The sequence below is a fragment of the Mchenga conophoros genome, linkage group LG16, assembly GCF_057382185.1.
Source record: "Mchenga conophoros isolate Kocher_MC1m ecotype Shallow Benthic linkage group LG16, M_conophoros_male_GT1.1, whole genome shotgun sequence".
NCBI lineage: Eukaryota > Metazoa > Chordata > Actinopteri > Cichliformes > Cichlidae > Mchenga > Mchenga conophoros.
Genome location: NC_140541.1, coordinates 1,819,853 through 1,839,052, shown reverse-complemented (window position 1 = coordinate 1,839,052; position 19,200 = coordinate 1,819,853). Strand labels below are relative to the sequence as shown.

At 43.4% G+C, this 19,200-nt stretch overlaps 1 protein-coding gene and 1 long non-coding RNA gene across 2 annotated transcripts; one reads left to right on the top strand and one right to left on the bottom strand.

Moving 5' to 3' along the window:
- Window positions 1-2,812: 2,812 nt before the first annotated feature.
- LOC146556064 (uncharacterized) lies at window positions 2,813-3,894 on the bottom strand. Its single transcript, XR_014889000.1, has 2 exons — window positions 3,595-3,894; window positions 2,813-3,011 (listed from the first exon to the last, which is right to left on the bottom strand). It is a non-coding gene; the product is annotated as an uncharacterized LOC146556064 (long non-coding RNA).
- Window positions 3,895-13,786: 9,892 nt separating this feature from the next.
- Window positions 13,787-15,034, top strand: LOC146556063 (uncharacterized). The gene is made up of 2 exons (XM_085249701.1): window positions 13,787-14,060; window positions 14,517-15,034. Exons 1-2 carry the CDS (start codon window positions 13,883-13,885, stop codon window positions 15,032-15,034), a joined length of 696 nt encoding a protein of 231 aa, XP_085105827.1. The 5' UTR covers window positions 13,787-13,882.
- Window positions 15,035-19,200: the final 4,166 nt, after the last annotated feature.

The following is a 19,200-nucleotide window of genomic DNA, read 5'->3' as shown; positions in this document are numbered from 1 at the left end:
GATGTTTCACCAACATGTGGCAGACGCTGGTCCTGCCTTTCATGCTGACATCAGCAGAGAGCCCCGCCTACCTCAAAGCCTCCCCTGTCATGTACTGATCAGGATGATTATGAAGATGAGCGAGTGCAAATAAGACTGTAAAAGTCCACGAGCAGAATGTTTGGATGCTTTCTAATGATTCATGAATATCATGAGAGTGTTTGTGTGTTTTGTCTTTTCTTTGCTGACGTTTCTTACTAACAAAGACAATTTACGCTCTGTGTGTGTTTTCATCCTTACCAGCCACACTCTAACTGCAATGAAGGAAACAAACTGTAGAAATGGTCGACTCAGTGACTTCATAAAATATTGAAGTGGTTCAGGTAGAGCCAGTTTTTAAATGACCATGAACACTGACCGTATTGTATCTGTACAGCATGTTTTTCTATTAGACAGATTTGTAACAGAGGCCTTGCTCTCAGTAAGTTTGAAATCCTTTTCTGATTTATTTTGTAATCTCTGATCTTTGTGTATCCTGCTCAGTTTGCATGCTGCCTGTAGGAGTTTCTGTCTTTGTATTTGAAGATAATTAATTGAATATACTCAGCTGCTTCCCTTTGGTGCCTCACACATCACTGAAGTTTTTCAGTGTCCAGTTATTTGTTTTTAATAGCTGTTTGAATTCTCTGTATGTTTGACCCTGTAGACTGTTTAATGGACTGCTCGTCTTCCTGTTTGTAACCACTGCCTGTTTAGGACTAAAGATTTGGATTTTTGACTTTAACACAGCCTCTGTGTGTCGTCCCTTTGTGTCCTCGTCCTCTGTGAATGTGTCACAGATGTTTTCATGATAATAACACAGCTTTCCCACAGTGGCTTGCAGCAGCATTTATTCACAGCACATTTGAGAAAGGTTCAGATTAACTCGATGAGTTTATATTCAGAATGATTCTGACAGTGGGCCACTGTGAATTGTGATCTTTCATCAGGTCAATGTTTAAGTTCAGTATTTCAAAGCAGGAGCTATGAACAGTCATCATGTTGGCATTAGAATTATTATTATTAATCATTATTAATAATGTCGTTACTCATGTATAACCTTGATTAGTATACATGAATTTTATCAATAGTGAAAAATAATGAATAATTCATGTATAACTTTTATTGTGTTTTGTATATTAATTATATTTAAATAGAGATGTTGACACTGTCTCTACAGTAGCATCAATGTAACATACATTATTGGTCCAAGCTGTCATAAATGGGGAGCCTGATCCTTTATTATGAAAACATGACGAGTATTTTTCTTGTCAGTTGGGAAGAAGTTGGTCTTTTTTTCCTTCTTTTTGCTCAGTTTGTCTTTTCTTTGATAACTGAAACTCTGATCAAACCTACTCATGTTTATAGCATGTAAAAGCAACTGACAGTCCGTGGCATTGTTGTTTGTAGAGGTGCAGTGTAGTGGGAGCATAAATCAAAAGAAAACAGTAACATTTATGCAATAAAACATTTGAATGAAAATGAACAGGCCCTTTATGAACTTCAAAGGGATCTGAAAACAACACTTTTTAAAAGAGTATCTTGGGGTGTAGGTGGTCAAAATAGAAAACTGAGCTGAGACTTTAAGTTCAATCCATCCATTCGTTTTTACTTAGGAGGAAGAAATGTCAGGCTGGTGCAGGCTGGTTAGGTGCATGTGGTTATCTTTACCTAAATGAGTTCACTTTGTGGCTGCCAGGTTGGGCAGAAGTACCTGTCCCCTGTTAGGCTTAGTTAGGCTGTTCTCTTCTAATCAGACAAATAAGGCGATGACTTTCTGTGAACAGTATTTCTTATAACTCAGCAGTATAATGCATCATAAAACAATATCATTCATTCACAATAAATCAGCACTCTAATGCAAATCAGTTTAATAAATGCAATAGTTATCAGCTTCTTCTAATTCAGGAGAATAATGCAAACTAAAACTACATAATAATTCACAATCTTTAATTAGGGGTCTAACATGGCATAAGGTAATATTGTAATCCCACAACGGAGATATTTTTCCAAACTGCACGTGTGGACGGGATTAAAAACAAAGAAACAAAAACGGAAACTCTGTGTTTTCAAAAACACCTGTGTGGATGTAGCCAAAGAGGCGGAGCTCCTCTCTTCCATGAGGCTCCTCCAGACTCCGTCCTGCCAAAGTCTGATGGCATTTAAAGAGCTTAACATTAGGACTGTCTGGGGAAGGGAGTGAAAATATTCTACATCTGAAGTCCATGTCAGTGCTGACCACATGCACAGCAGCACTTTGGTTGGCTTCTGTGCCGCCGTCTTATTCTGCGAATATGCAGGAGACTTCCAGAGCCTCAGAGCCTGAAAGAGAATTTGATGTTTGCTCTGAGGACAAGTTTGAAGTGCAGCAATGGAGCAACGTAAAAGTCCTTCAAACAGCACTGCAGAGTTATTGTACACAGCAAATCCAGCATGTCCAAATTAACACTGTCGGATTTGATTTCAACACTATTAAAGTGTCTATATGGGTCCACACCAGAGAGTGTTAATTTAACTCCTTTTGGAGAGTTGGTACGTTAACTCTGATTTAGTGTTAAACACCAAATCTGTCTGGAGTTGATAATTTAACACTTGGTGTTAAGAGTTTATATATTAACTCTCAAAGAGTATTTTAGTTTAACTACGTAAGAGTTATCTTCTAATTCATCTAAAAAGCGGTAATTTTACTGTTCTGAACTTCTAGAAATTTCTTTTGGAAATAAACATTTACTAAAAAGATGCAATGGTTTTTGAAAAACATTTATTCTGAACTGTGCACCACAATTTCAAAACATTTTCTGAAAGATGTAACAGTGTACATGTTCTCACTTTCATTAGAATTTTGTTTATCAAAAGGTCTGACATGGTAAATGCAAATAACAGCATTCTCATCACTTATTTCTTCAATACAATATGCATGTCCTTCATTCATCCCTTTGTGGAACTTCAACGCACTTCTGCTCTCCCCCATATTCCATCTTCACAAGCATATCCTGTGCGGAGATTGAATAAAAATTAGTTGACACTAATTAATGGCACAAATAATCCAGTAAACAATTGCAGCACAGTAAAAAAAAAAAGGAATCCTCTTTGAGCCATTACTTGTGTAAAGTATTTTCCCAAAAGACAAAGACACAGGCAACAGGTAATACTGAACTAAATGTAAAACCTCAACCTTTTTCATTTTTACCTAAACCGTGTGCACAAAACTCTGGAGGGATCTATGCTAACGTAGAATCCAGTCAGGACGCCTGCTACTGCCGTTTGCTCGTTTTTTTTTTTATGGGCGATCGTTTTCAGGCTTCAAGTAGCACCATTATACCAACATTTCACATTCTAGACATTGTTTTAGGTGTATTTGACCAAACGTTTGACTGAAAATTCACATGCAAGCTTTTTTTCAAGGCTGTGGTATTTGCCCGCAGACAATACCTTTCAGCTAGCTAAAACAGAATATTATGCTATCACCGAGCAACATGGCTAATGCCTTTCACACAGCTTTGTCTCAACTCCAAAGAGCCACAGAAGTAAAAGCTCATAATAATAATTGAAACAATCTTTGAAAAAATGACTTACCAAGCATGGCAAACAACTCAAATATGTAGAGCAAAATGTTCTGAAACGGCTTCACTTCAGCTTCGATTGGAGCCGTGCTGGGGGCGGAGTGAATTTACTCTATTGGTGTCATAGCCCCTGTAGGAGTTCAGAGTTAAGAGGTCAAGAGTTAATGTTTCCATTGTAACACCTCCAGATTTGACAGAGAAACACTCATTTTTAACACTCGATTTTAACTACTATCATTTTACACCTCAGAGTTACATTAAAAGAATGTGACTCTACTTAGAGTAAAATTAACTCTACTTTTGCAAGGAGACTATTAACACCAAAACATTTAACACTTTTGAATTTGCTGTGTAGGGATGTTTTCATTTGATTTGATGGTACTTCAGTGGTGACCTGTCCTGGGTGTACCCCGCCTCTCGCCCTGTGGTGGGTGGGGTCGACTCCTCTCTGACTCTGGTTGGATGATAAAGGGATAATAAAAGAAATTAAAAATGCGCAGTAAGAGTAACGTATAGTTGCTCTGACTTTATATCTCCATGATATCAGTTGTTTGTGAGGCTGCAGCACATGAAAAATGAACTCTGCGTGTGTTTTTGTATTGAAGTACCCGTCAGATTTAGTTAGTCGTTGACTCTGTTCCGGATCCTTCTGGTCCTCGTTAAACCCGGGGTCAGTGTTTTCATTGTACTGCACTTGGTTGTGTTGAGCTACAGTTGAGATTTTTATGCAGGCACTGACAGAGATCCTCATCATGATTCAAAACTTAACAGGTTATTATCTCCACTTATTGACTCCAACTTGTGAAGAAAATAACACAAAACTATCATCGACTTCATATTTGGGTGGCAGAAACAGACTTCCACAGTCAGGTCGTGCAGTCTGCAGAAAACTGGAAGCACTCATCTTTGGCAAATCATTTTCCAAACTATAAAACAATAGAGACATAAAACTGTGGGCTCATGTTGCTGTCCACGCATTTTATTACAATAAATCTGGCTGGGCCATCTCTCCTTTCAAGTACAGCGACGACTGATAACTCCATTAACTTTTCCCTTATTATAACAGCCAGATCTCCCAGCGATACGACTGTAATCTCATTGAATACAGAATAAAAAGTATTATTTGGGTCACATTGCAGCAATAGTTCTGAATTTGACACATAGTCAGTAGTTTCAAAGAAAATGTAACCTGCGTGACCTCAAATGAAACTTCACGAGCTTTCGTGTTGATCGCTTTGAGAGACGGGGCCGGTCTGGGATCCTTTTGTGTGGTTTCAGCTCGTTTGCACAGACACATTTGATTGTTTGATCCTGTTTCCACTGTTGAGATCCTGATGAAATTTTCTTCATAATGACCCGGCAGAGTCATTATGAAGCAAATTAGCTCGGCAATAGGAAGTTGAATTTTTCTTTCAGGGTTCAAACAGAAAACCACAAACACATTTAGACTGAGCTCAAACCAACAGAGGGCTTTGGTGAAGATGAAAAGATTTTCAAGCACCCGAGCACACCGTGTGAGTCTTTACAAAAATCAAAAGCAACCCTCTTGACCCTGGAGGTCCCTCAGTCCTCTAAAACAAAACCACGTTAATCACATTGTATTTCATGACAAGCTGTCAGAGGCATTAAAACCATGATATATCCTGTGGGGATAAACAAAAAGTATTTTACCAGCATAATATAATTTGCAGTATGAGCATTGCTTTAACAATATAACAGATAGCTTTAAGATGGCCTTAAGATGTTTATGATGATGTTAACTTTGTATTTCAGGGGCAGTTATAATTATTTTATACATATTGCATATCTGTGCTTATTTGAGTTGATGTTCAGGTTCTTTAAAGGTCGTAAGCCTCACTGACGTGACTGTTCAGGTGATACATGCTGAGGGAAAACTAGAACATAGAAGGAATTGCAATACATGCTTACAAAACACTTATATCAGTTTATTTTATTATCTTTTATATGTTCATATTCTTGTATTAAGGTTTTAGTAGAGGTTCTTGGCTAAAACATTTATTTAGTAGAAGACATACACATAGTCTCAGTGAGCTTCTGGTCTGGTAAAAGGTCAGAAGTGCAACAGGTGAATTGAGAAAGAGCATTTGAGGACGAGACACAGACAGTAGGTGAAGAGGTGACACAAAGAGCATGTGAGGTCAACACACACACACACACACACACATTTTAAATTAGATTTATTTAGAGGAAGAGGTTAGTTATGTTTGGCTGTAACTGCAAAATTGTCTTGGTAAAAGAGGAACCGTTTCTTGGTGTCTCGGCAAGAAAGAGGAACAAGACAAGAACTGAAAGGTAGACAGGAAGGGCTAGCCATGAAAATAGAAGATGATTTTCTAGGTGAAAAGTCATGATGATGTTGATCTGATCTATGTATAAAATGTATCTGTGACGCATGAAGGGGCGTCAGTAAACAAACCCTGATGTTATAAAATAATTGTTTGTGCTTTAGTAAGTCGAAGATCAATTGCTGTGTTCAGTGATCTTCCCACATGTGAATTAAAATCTTCGTTTGACTTCACCCGGCCGGACCAGTGTGGTTATTTTTCGATCACCTCTTGTACCCTTTCTCAATTCTTGAATCTTAACATCTGGGGGCTTCGTCCGGTGGTTGAGTAAGGGAAAAAAGTGGAGGTGTGAGCGGTGGTCCGAGGTGGTCAGACGGGCAGACTTGGCCAGTGGTCAAAAGTGAGTGGACGCATGCCGGCGCATCATATTTAAAAAAGGTAAGACACTACCTGTTGAATTATTTCCAAAGTGTGTCAAATTGGGCTGTGAAAATTAAAAGTCTACTCACTGAAATTACTGGTGCATGTCTGTTTTGATTTTGATAAGAATCTGAGGATTTAAAGCAGTTGGACTGCTGGTAATGATTGAATGCAGTTGGACCGTTTAGTAGGTTAGGGAATTTGGTTATTTTTTGGTTATAAGGTTGGACCTGCTTCAGTCTTACACTTGGTTGGGTGTTTTACTGTTGTTCCAAAGTATTATAAATTACTCAAGAACGCCAGTTGGACTGGTAGGAAGCGCAGAGCCCGGAGGTTACGCTCCCTCCTTGTCGTGGACGCGCGACATTGACCTCTCGGCGAAGAGGGTTAGTTCAGTGTGGTTTAGCTGTGGGGTACAGGGCATCCCGGAATTAAGCTAGGAGATAGAGTCTCCTTACCGTTTGGAACGGTATCTGCGCTTTTTTGGGCAGCAAAGGTTGGACCTTGGGTGTTGGACACTTTTAAATTGAGTTAGGGAGTTTAGAGATGAGGCCAGAAACTGTTGGACAGATACTGGTTAATTGATCGTAAAAAACTCAGGGAGTTTATCGGTTAAACTGTTATGTTAAATTTGTCGAAATTCGATAGGTGTTAAAAGGTTTAAAATCTGTGCAGTTGTAAATATAAGACGTCTCTGTATTAAAAAAGATCTCTGTGGGTCGAGTCAGCAATGCACTGACTGCCTGCTGCTATTCTTAGATGAAGAGTGTGTGTGCATGCAAATGAGGCAGCTGATGCAGAGCGCATGAGAGGACTATGCTTTCGGTTTTCTGTGTCATTCAGCTCTATAACTATTGTTTGCAAATGTGGATAAATGTCTGCAGTTAAAATGCTGGCTTAGTAAATAACAACATTGTAAATATATGAATGGTGACAGCGTTTCAAAATAGAATATAAGAATTGTTTGTGTTTAAAACCAACGTTTAGGTAAAGAAGATTTAAGGTGGATTTGAAGGCATAAACAAAAAATAAAAGGGTTACAGTCTGCAAGGGTTGTTAATTCATGAGCTGACTGGATGCAGAGTAAGTGGAGTGGTCATCCTGAGAGGATTGAATGATGCTCTAACTCTGTGGTCAAGTCAGACATAGGCTTTAAGCAACCATGAGCCACTAATAAGCGTGACAAATTAATGAGTATGTGTAAATTAAACTTGTTAAATAGTTTTGATAGGAGTAACTCAATGAGCACGCAATAAAGTGGACTTTTTAGGGGCAGTTTATCACTGACACCATAAAAAGCAACTTAATTAGTAGTTCAATAACAAATTGTAAAGATAACCTTTGTTATTTGAAGAGAGAGAGAAAATTCAGGTTACATATAGTGAATAAATAAGGAAATGTTAATCTCTGCGTCATTCCACACGGAAATTTCAATTGTAGGGGATCATTTGGAGGTGAATTGTGTAGGACACGGGGAGACAGAAGAATCTCCCCATGAGTTTTCAGTGTGCATAGAAATTGAGGAGGCTGAACTGGAAGCCTGCCTGGGTCGTTGTTTTTGTTTATTTGAGGGTCTGCTGGAAGTTTGTGAAAACGACCACCTTGATATGTGGGAGCCTTCTCGGGCAGCGATTTTTTTGTTAAACCTGTGGCAGGCTGTGCAACATGGAGAAAGCTTTGACATAATGTCATAAAGGTGATTTCTTGGTTTTAGACTTATTAGTACGGGACAAGTTGAGGGACCCTTGAGGGTGTGTTGCTGTAAAGTATATAAGGGACGCGCAGCGCCGTTAATGGGTTTAAAATAAATGAAAAAACACTAATCCGAGGAACTATTGGAGAGGTAAGTATACGGAGGTGAGCGCGTTGCGCATAAGGGTTGCTGGTGTCATATATTAACACTTTGAGGGCGAATAATTTTGATTGAGTGTCAACGCTTGAGAACGCGAGGACAGCGTCTAAAGTGCTGGGTTAAACTTTGTGTATCACCGAGCAGGGGAAGAGGAGCCAGTGGTTGCGAGAACAGCGAGACGAAGACTGAAACCGAAAGTTAAGCGTGTCTGGGTGACCTAGACCAAGAAGGTGGAGTCGACCAACGCCATTGGAAGAGGTAAGTCTGTGTTTCAGAGAATGGCTGACAGCTCGGGTGCGACACCTAGTGGGAAAAGGGGATGCAAACCTCTGAAGGATCAGCTTGAACAGCTTAAGAAAGCTATTCGTTTGGCTTCACCTGGAGCATTAAAAGCAGCAGAGAAAGAGTGCCAAGCGATGGAGGTTGAGGTAAGCAAACTTATTACATCTCAACAGAAAGGGCTGGGTGATAAAATAGCTCTGAGCCTGGTGTTAAAAACTGAGGGAGAGAGATGTGAACAGAAATTGAAACAATTTGAAGAGGAGTCCAAGGGACATTCAGTGAACAGGAAAGCCAGAGGAGAAATTAAGGATCTAAAAGAAACTCATGACAGGTGCTGTAAGTGGCTGTTCCTGTGGAGGGCAGCCTCTTCCTGGATGACTCAGGAGGAGGATGACACAGGAAAATCAGGAGACATGGTGAGTATAATGGAGTCTTTGAAACATCTGAAGGAGGAAAATAAAAAGCTAGAGGACCAAGTGAAGGACTTGACTCCGAAGGTAGAAGAGGCTAACAGGTATTACACACCGAAATTATATCCTTGGGCTGAATTGGCACGTTGTGCACCACCACCACCATATGTCATGCCTGTAATGACCCTTGGAGGGGGACAAGTTCGTGGTCCTGATGGTCAGACTGGAGTTGTCCTTGGCGGAATAGCAGATGTTGAATATACTACTACTCCCCTGAATATCCCCGAAGAAGGGATAAGGGCAGTGGAATGTCAGTCCCAAGATATGGGAGGGAGAATGATAGCCTCAGCTGCAGATGAAGGCTCGACCTCGCCTCCCAGTTCGGTGGATAGTGGAAACATCATACGGGCCGAAGTGTCTACAGTGGAACAGCCAAAGCAGGACGGGGAGGCCAAAAGGACCCCTAGAATGAAGGACAAAATACCACAAGGAGTGATAACCAAGGGAGAACATTGGGAAGGAGAAGTGTATGGACAAATGCATGAGCCCCCACGTGCGTTAATAGAGGCATTAACAGCATTGGAGGTTATAAAGCAGAGAGTAATGCAGGGAGGGCCAGAAGAGGAGAATGAAGACCGTGCGACGTCATCAGAAGAAGAGGACGATAAGGAGGACGAAGATGGAGGACCTGAGCCCCAACCAAGTACAAGCCTAATTTTGAGGAAAAGAAGTGTGAAGAGAGACCAAGCACAGAGACAGCCCATATTTAGGAGCTCAAAGGGAAAAGGAAAGTCGAGGAAGAGTAGAAAAGTGAGTTTTGAACAAGGAGCTCCTGACCCTGGTTTAAATCTGCCTCTAATAGCAGGTCCAAAGAACGAACCAGTTTATCGCGCCTATAAGGTGAGAGATTTGGAAGCATTGGTTAAACAACTTCCACCAATAACTGAGGGAGGAGCTAGCTGGTTGAGAAGGCTGGGCGCGCTGACCGAAGGAGAAGAATTAGCGCTGGGCGATTTTCGCGCTTTGGCCGGACGTTGTATGCTGGGTGGTGGGTTAGCAGATGTAGAGCAGATAGCTCAAACAACCAGATATGCAAATGACCTACAATACCATGAGGTGCAGAATGACTTAGCAGATGCAGTCCGGGAGAAGTACCCAACTCCTAACTCTGGAGCCATTCCAAAAATTATTTGGGATTCTAAAAACACACCCAGAGAGTTTTTAGCTAAAGCAAAGGAACAATGGTTGTTAGAAACAGGAATACATCCGGGGAAGGAGGGTGAAAGTAGAGCGTGGTTTCGTTCGGCAGTGCTGGCAGGGCTGCCCAACCAGGTTGCAGTTGACTTGGAGAAGAACCCAGATTTTGCCGTTGCAGACTCGGTGCAGTGGGAGAGACATGTGACCCACAGACTTCAGCAGGAACAGGATTTGGCAAACAAACAAAAGAAAGAGTTGGAGGAGGCACAGGCGCAGCTGGTAAAGATACAGCTGACGGAGGCGAGAAACAAGGCAGGTGACAGAAAGAAAGAGGATAAAGAGAGCGCAAGGAAAATAATGGTGGCAAGGTCTCAGCCCGATCCTGTGCCTGACTGGCCAGATCAGGATCCGGGTCTCTACCCTGATGACCGTTGGCCCGTCAATGCACCAAGGCAGCGTCAACCAGTAGGGAATTGGGGAACCGGTGGACCGCAGAGAGGGCGTGGTGGATCCGTGAGGGGAGGACAAAGGGCTCGGAATCCGGGGAATCCTGGCAGGGTGTCTTGGACTGCGTGTCTGAGATGTGGAGCAGAAGGACACTGGGCCCGAGATTGCCCTGAACCGCCGCAGAACTATCAGGGGCGAGGCTATCAATCCCAGGCACGAGGAGGCCCAAGACAAAGAGCTGCTTACAGGGGAGCACATCAAGCTCCAAACCCGAATGCAGCACCAGCCCCCCAGTACCCAGTAGCCGACTGGGGCTGGGAGGGGGAGCAATACTGACGGAGCCCGGAGAAACCGAACAGCGTGGGAACGGCAGAACCCATGCTGTCGATGACCGTGGAAGGCACTGAATTGCCCTTCCTGGTGGATACTGGAGCAACATATTCAACATTGAAAGACACACCAGACAGTGCAACACTCTCCTGTCACACAGTTAATGTGGTAGGCTTTTCCGGGATTCCGATGACTCTGCCATTGACAGATCCAGCATTGACACAGCTGGGAAAACAGACTTTGAAACACCAATATGTGGTGTCCTCACAGGTGCCTGCAAATCTCATGGGCAGGGACCTGCTTGTGAAACTGGGAGCCACAATCATGTGCTCACCAGATGGACTGATTGTTACTCTGCCTGGAGGAAAAGAATTCCCGTGTCTGGGATCACCTTTAAAGACTCAATATCTAGTCCAGAACTCTGAACAACCCACTGCCGAAATCTACTGGGGGAGGCTAGTGGAAGAAGGCATTCTGAGACATTATCAGCTGTGGAAACCCTGGATAATGAGCCTGGCCGTCTACTCCCCTCCGCGAGATCCTTTCCACGTTACACTCTTTTATGATAGGGAAGATAACGATATCTATCGGGAACAGTTCCAGTCTGATCTTGAGGGACAGACGTGGAATGTGCAAACACATAACATTTATGTTGGACCAGAAGGTGTGGCCGCGGCTGTGAAATTTACTGATGAACAACTGCCTTGGTACAATGTGGGAGAGGATTCAGCCCCTCACATTACATTGGCGGTCCACGAGGGCCATGGGCCAAGAGATCTGGGACCAATGGTCAAGCGGGCGCTGGACAACGCATGCTGGCAAAGCACCCAAATTCCAAATGTCTGGTATGCACCAAAATGTAAAATATATCGCATAACTTGTTTGTCCAACGATGCAGTGATCTTAGAACATAAAGAAATCTCCAGAATACATGGCAGGGAAAGAATGGATCATCCTGATGCAGTAGCTGAGCTCTCAAAATTGCCTGGTACTTTGTGGTCCGCAGGGCCCACAGATGTAGGTCTAGCTAACTGTTCGCCTGTCCTGTTCCAGCTGAAGTCTGACATACCAATTAACAGACCACAATATAAGCACAAAACTGAAGCAGAAGAAGGTATAGCTGAAACCATTGAAGGACTGTGGAAGGCAGGAGTGCTTGAGCCCTCATGGTCATTTTGGAACACACCTATTTTGCCAGTGGAAAAACATGGGACAGGGAAGTACCGTATGGCACATGATTTGAGAGCAATAAATGCCATGCTGAGGACTGACACTGTGCCTGTACCAAATCCCTACACGGCTCTGACCGAAATTACTGGGGACCAAAAGTGGTTCACATGTATTGACCTAGCGAATGCATTCTTTTGTCTCCCACTGCACGAGTCACTCAGAGACATTTTCTCATTCACATACAGAGGCCGCAAATTTAGGTACACACGCCTACCACAAGGCTTTGCACTCTCACCAGGAATTTTTAATCAGGTGTTGAAAGAGGCATTGTCCCCATGTCAACTGCCAGGGGGCTGTACATTAATACAGTATGTTGATGATCTTCTTATTGCAGCCCCGTCAGCAGCGGCCTGTACGGCAGCATCGCTCGTGGTGTTGAACAGATTGGCGGAGTGTGGCTTCAAAGTGAGCAAAGAAAAACTGCAGTTGGTCCGGCCAGAGGTAACATTCCTGGGCCGGGTGATCGCACACAGATCAGTGGGGCTAATGAACACACACAGAGACCAAATTCTGACACATCCAAAACCAAGAACTGTGAAGGAGTTGCTTTCCTTTCTTGGCTTGACAGGTTACAGCAGGCAGTTCATTCCGAACTATGCGGGTAAAACGGCCCCTTTAAGGGACATGATCAAGAAAGTTGGTGTTCGAAATCTGAAGGCTGAATTGCCTTGGACGCCGGACACAGAGACAGCGTTCATTTCACTAAAACAGGATTTGTCAAGAGCCACAGATCTGGCCACACCTAACTATGATGAGGCATTTTATCTTGATGTTTCAGAAACAAAGGGAGTTGTGAATGGTGTGTTGTTTCAGAAAAAAGGGGGAGGTAGGGATGTACTTATGTATGTTAGCATAAGATTAAATTCAACAGAAGCAAGGCATCCCACATGCACACAACACGCAGCAGGAGTAGCAAAGATAATTCAGAAAACAGCACATATAGTGAGGGAACACCCACTGAAAGTGCTTACTACACACAGTGTAGTGGCCTATGTGAACTCACAGGCATTCACAATGACTCCACTGACGCAACAAAGGTTGAGCAAAATTTTAGAGGCGCCAAATTTGATATTCACACATGAAGGAATAAATATGGCAGACCTAATGGGGTCAGGAGAACCACATGACTGTAGTAAGAAAGCCCAGGTTGAAGGAAAAATCAGGGAAGACCTGAAGGCAGAGCCCATATACGGAGCTGAGGATTGGTTCACAGATGGATGCTGCCACAGAGATGAAGAAGGATTGAAAGCGGGCTATGCAGTAGTCTGTAGAGTAGGAACTGAGTTTCAGGTGAAAGAAGCAGGAAAAATTGAGGGACAACAGTCGGCCCAGAGAGCTGAAGTGATAGCCCTAACTCGAGCCCTGAGGTTGGCTAAAAACATGAGAGTGAACATCTACACTGACTCAGCATATGCGTTTGGAGCAGCTCATGTGGAACTGGCTCAGTGGAAGAGAGCCGGGTTCAGGACGGCCACTAATGCACCCATCTGTCACAAAAAGGAAATGGAGGAACTGGAAAAGGCCCTGGAGGACCCAGACGAGGTAAGTATTATAAAATGCAAAGGCCACTCACAAGCAGACAGTATGGTGGCAAGAGGAAATCAGAAAGCTGACGAAGCCGCAAAGGAAGCAGCGGGCTACAAAGGACAGAGACAACTGGTGCAGGTAACCCCAGAAGAGGAGGTTAGCACTAACAGCATGGAAGAAGTTAGAAAGGCCCAGGAGGAGACATCCCCAGAGGAAAAGGGGGTGTGGGAAAACAAAGGAGCCTGGCAAGATGGCGGTTTGTGGAGGGGGCCAGATGGGCGTCCCGCTTTAACGGCCAAAATGGCGGAACAAAAGGTGAATGAGGCTCACGGGCTTGGTCACGTGGGAGTGAAACAGATGGAGAGAAATTTGTGCCGATGGTGGCATCCTGATTTGAGAAGGATGATACTGGAAAAGGCCAGAACGTGCCTAATTTGTGGGGCACACAACCCAAAGCCAGCAGTAAAACCTGAAGCTGGTAAGTTTCTCATGCCAGAAAGGCCAGGAGAAGAGGTCGTGATTGATTATACCGACATGATTGATACAGGCCCAGGTGGGGTGAGGTATTTGTTGGTGTGTGTGGATGTTCTGACTGGATGGCCCGAAGCATGGGCGACCAAATGTGAAGATGCGAAAAGTGTGATTAAGTGCTTAATCAATCATTACATTCCAAGGCATGGGTTTCCCAAGAGAATTAGGTCAGACAATGGTACTCACTTCAAGAACAAAGATTTGCAAGAGGTAGAGAGGATGTTGGGAGTGCAACATAAGTTCGGGACGGTCTATCATCCTCAATCTCAAGGAAAGGTAGAGAGGATGAACCTAAATTTGAAAAACAAGTTGGCTAAAATTTGTGCGCAGACAGGGCTAAATTGGGTCGCAGCCCTGCCCATTGCTTTGATGACCATAAGATGTTCTGTTAACCAATCCACAGGTTTCACCCCTTATGAGCTGCTGACTGGGAGACAGTTTCCAGCACCCTGGACAGTGGTCCCGGTGGAGCAGCCCAGGACAAGCAACAGGTCTCATGCAGAATATTTTAATGAGTTGAAAGCTCTTGTGTCCAGCTTTACAAAACAGGTCACTTGTGAGAGACCCACGGGGAACGGAGAGGTCCCGGACGCAAAGGCAGTGTGGCTGAAGGTCATTAAGCGAAAGTGGAAGGAGCCCCGCTGGACTGGTCCGTATGAGGTGACCGCCCGGACGGCTACAGCAGTCCAGCTGAAAGGGAAAGGCGACACCTGGTACCATTGGTCGCAGTGTGCACCCGCACACGAGAGCTTGGTGGAGGAAAATTCGTCGTCAAGGAACGCAGGTGTCAAGGAACAGAGGCAGAATAAACCTCTTCACCTGTGTAACGGGCCGACCAGTAGTCTACCTGGAAGGCCGAAGAAAGAAGAGCAGCCTAGGAGGAGATCGCCGCGCCTACAAAAAGGAGTGGTAACAAATTGAGAGTTTGAAAAGGGGTGGTTCAAATAAAAAGGAGGAAAACAGAAACAAAGTTTTAAAATTTATGCTAAGTACAAATATACATAACACAATGCCATCCCGCGAACCGGAGATTCGTGAGGAAAGAGGACTGATTAAAATGTTGCTTGTGATTGTTAGTTTGATGACCGTGATGATATTGATAATGGCCCTATGTTTGCTTGTTTATATTTTGCAGGGAGGCCCCCGCGAACTGTCTGAACACTGGGGCCAGTTGAATCCAGCACTAAAAGAGAAATCGTTTATTGAAACAGGGCTAAAAAGGAGATCAAAGCGCGAGGTTTCGGGTAAAAGAGATGAGTGCCTGAGCACATATGGTGGTTTAGAGTTGAACTATGTTAATGGGTCCACAACTTCATTCACCTTTGACTTATGCGATGTTTTAAAGTGTGAAGGAGCAGATACTAGTTGGAGAGGATATAATGTGTGGGTTTGTTGGGATTATGCAGTAAGTACACATTGTGAAAGAGGGAGTAGGCCCTTTGCAAACTGGTGTCGGAACTGGAATCAGGTAAAGGGTTACACTGGGGAAAATGGGGAAACGTCAGGACAAGGGTCAGAGAACGTGTTAAAACTCCAAAGAGATTATAGTCCATCTAAGAATCCTTTGACTATGTCGCTGGGCAACTGGCGGCGTAAAAACTCTTTGTATTTAGTCTTAGGTGTGGAGACTGTGGGAACTGACCCGAAGGGGTTAATTAAAATTAACTTTCTTGAAAAGGCCAATCCCGTAAATCCCGTAGAGCCAGTTAGAGAAGAAAAGGAAATACACATGATTAACAACCAAATAAACGCTGTTGTAAATTCTACAGGAAAAAGGGGAAATGGGCCGTCATATGTGGTACCAGAGGAACAGGAACTAAAGGATAGACGAGTCCTGGCGGTGGACTACACCAGACTGAAGCCTCAGGATTTAATTGAGCGCGCCACTGGGTTCAGTGACAGTAATCTCTGGCTGGACTGGATGGCTCTAAATGCTAGGGAACAAGAGGTATCCAATTGTGTTGCTTGTGCCTCTGCTAGACCACGGTTGTTCACAGAGCCCGCTCCACTCCATCCGGAGGACAAGTGGGGTTATGATTGCATGTTGCGAATGACTAGAGGAGCGGTGAGTACTGGAGACTGTACTGTGTTATCCAGTTTGTTTCCTCCAGTTGATAAGCGGACAAAGGTAGGACCATTTTTGCCGAAAAAAGGTAATTATACGTGTTTTAAGTTCTCCACAGATAAAGTAATATACAACGTGGGGGAAATCGACCCAAGTTGGTGCGCTGTTACCCAGACGGGAAGAACCACAAACAATGTAAGTGATCCCAACACTTTAATTGGGACTTGGGCTAGAAGTGGACTTTATTATTATTGTGGGCACAAGACTCTTTTGGCTCGTGTTCCTCTGGGAAGTGTGGGGACGTGCGCGATGGTGAGACTAGGAGCACCTCTTATGTTAATTGGAAATCAGGTAAAAAACATTCCACAGCACAACACACGTACATTGGCAGCTAGGCGGAAGAGACATATCCTGTCCAAAAGCGGGATTGAGGGAACACACGCTTATGACCCTAGGCTGAACTCGCCAACCTGGATTGACTCAATAGGGGTCCCCAGAGGAGTTCCGAATGAATATAAACTCGTAGATCAAATAGCTGCAGGTTTTGAGAATCTTCCAATAATTTCTGCTCTTTTTCCAGTGACCCCGAACAAAAATGTAGACAGAATTAATTATGTTCACTATAATTTGCTGAGGCTCTCTAACCTTACCAGAGACGGGATGGAAGGGTTAGCGGAGCAGATGGGTCCGACCTCATTAATGGGAGTCCAAAATAGAATGGCCCTTGATATGTTATTGGCGGAAAAAGGAGGGGTTTGTGCGATGTTCGGAGATCAGTGTTGTACTTTTATCCCGAATAACACTGCTCCAGATGGCTCGGTGACGCGAGCCTTGGAGGGGCTAAAGAGTCTCTCTAGGACCATGCATGACCACTCAGGAATTGACAACCCGCTGGAGAGCTGGATGACCTCAGTGTTCGGAAAGTGGAAGGGGCTTGTTCTGTCAATTATGTTGTCTCTATCTGTATTGGTGGGTATTTTGGTGACTTGTGGTTGTTGTCTCATTCCTTGTGCCCGAAGGTTGGTAGAGAAAGTGATTGTAAAGGCAGTGGACCCTGGGGCGGTGGCCCCTATGTCCATGATGCCGATGATGGATCTGGAGGTAGCCGAGTGGACTGAGGAGTGAACAACAACCTATGTATCGACCTCTGGGGTGTCAGAGGTCGAAAGGGGGATTGTGGGGATAAACAAAAAGTATTTTACCAGCATAATATAATTTGCAGTATGAGCATTGCTTTAACAATATAACAGATAGCTTTAAGATGGCCTTAAGATGTTTATGATGATGTTAACTTTGTATTTCAGGGGCAGTTATAATTATTTTATACATATTGCATATCTGTGCTTATTTGAGTTGATGTTCAGGTTCTTTAAAGGTCGTAAGCCTCACTGACGTGACTGTTCAGGTGATACATGCTGAGGGAAAACTAGAACATAGAAGGAATTGCAATACATGCTTACAAAACACTTATATCAGTTTATTTTATTATCTTTTATATGTTCATATTCTTGTATTAAGGTTTTAGTAGAGGTTCTTGGCTAAAACATTTATTTAGTAGAAGACATACACATAGTCTCAGTGAGCTTCTGGTCTGGTAAAAGGTCAGAAGTGCAACAGGTGAATTGAGAAAGAGCATTTGAGGACGAGACACAGACAGTAGGTGAAGAGGTGACACAAAGAGCATGTGAGGTCAACACACACACACACACACACACATTTTAAATTAGATTTATTTAGAGGAAGAGGTTAGTTATGTTTGGCTGTAACTGCAAAATTGTCTTGGTAAAAGAGGAACCGTTTCTTGGTGTCTCGGCAAGAAAGAGGAACAAGACAAGAACTGAAAGGTAGACAGGAAGGGCTAGCCATGAAAATAGAAGATGATTTTCTAGGTGAAAAGTCATGATGATGTTGATCTGATCTATGTATAAAATGTATCTGTGACGCATGAAGGGGCGTCAGTAAACAAACCCTGATGTTATAAAATAATTGTTTGTGCTTTAGTAAGTCGAAGATCAATTGCTGTGTTCAGTGATCTTCCCACATGTGAATTAAAATCTTCGTTTGACTTCACCCGGCCGGACCAGTGTGGTTATTTTTCGATCACCTCTTGTACCCTTTCTCAATTCTTGAATCTTAACAATCCACAGACTGTATATGAAAGATGGACACAATCACTGTGACATCACTCGCTGGGTTTGGTTTCTTCTTAGAGCACAAAATATGTGAGCAGTGCCGCTGCTGGTCTGCACTGTATGAATGTGCACTATTTACTAGAGATGGACGATCCGATAATACAACACGTTCTCACTCCCAACTCGTCAAACGTGTGACGCATGGTCAGGCTCCCTCTGCTGCACTTATGGACGCGCAGGGTACCCCTCTCGCGTCGGGAATTGACGTGAAGGGTCCTCCGATTGAAGAGATTGCTGCGGAAGTGCCTGCTGTCGGTATATTTAGACATTTTCCAAATCACATTGTAGTGACGTATACTGAACACAATAAATTATATAATGTAAACAACTACCTGAAAAACAGGTAGAACGATGCTTTTGTATCGTTTATTGCATTTACGGAGGGAGTGATGTATGCTGGGTAATGGCACAGCTAGCTACTGGGTGACTTTATTCACCCGCTTCGGCTGTTATCAGTCCATACAATGGGCGTTATTAGCACAAATCGGTCCCATAGATATGGGCCATCTCCTGCTAGATTGTTCAGAAGGTTGTTCTCATCCATCCAGATGGAGGATCACTAACAGGAGCGTGGAAGACTCCAGAATCCACTCTGGCTGGAACCCGGTGGATATGCAGTGGGTACAGGTAAGACCATTTAAACGGACAGCATTTATAGACTGACTATTAAAAGTCAGCGAGTGTCAGTAATGTTAATGTGGTTATGTTAGTAATACACAGAGTGCTAATATAACAGCTTTAAGATGCATTTGTAGATATTATTACGTGTTTTACCGTCTTTATGGTGCTAGCTTAAAGTTACGGTGTAAATGTTAGCTTATATTGGAGGA

What these genes read in the sequence shown, in the direction of transcription:
- LOC146556063 (XM_085249701.1), top strand. Translation starts at nt 13,883, where the DNA reads ATGGCGGAACAAAAGGTGAATGAGGCTCACGGGCTTGGTCACGTGGGA. An exon ending in AGCAGTAAAACCTGAAGCTG is followed by an intron (nt 14,061 to 14,516) that starts GTAAGTTTCTCA and finishes ACCAATCCACAG; the next exon opens with GTTTCACCCCTTATGAGCTG.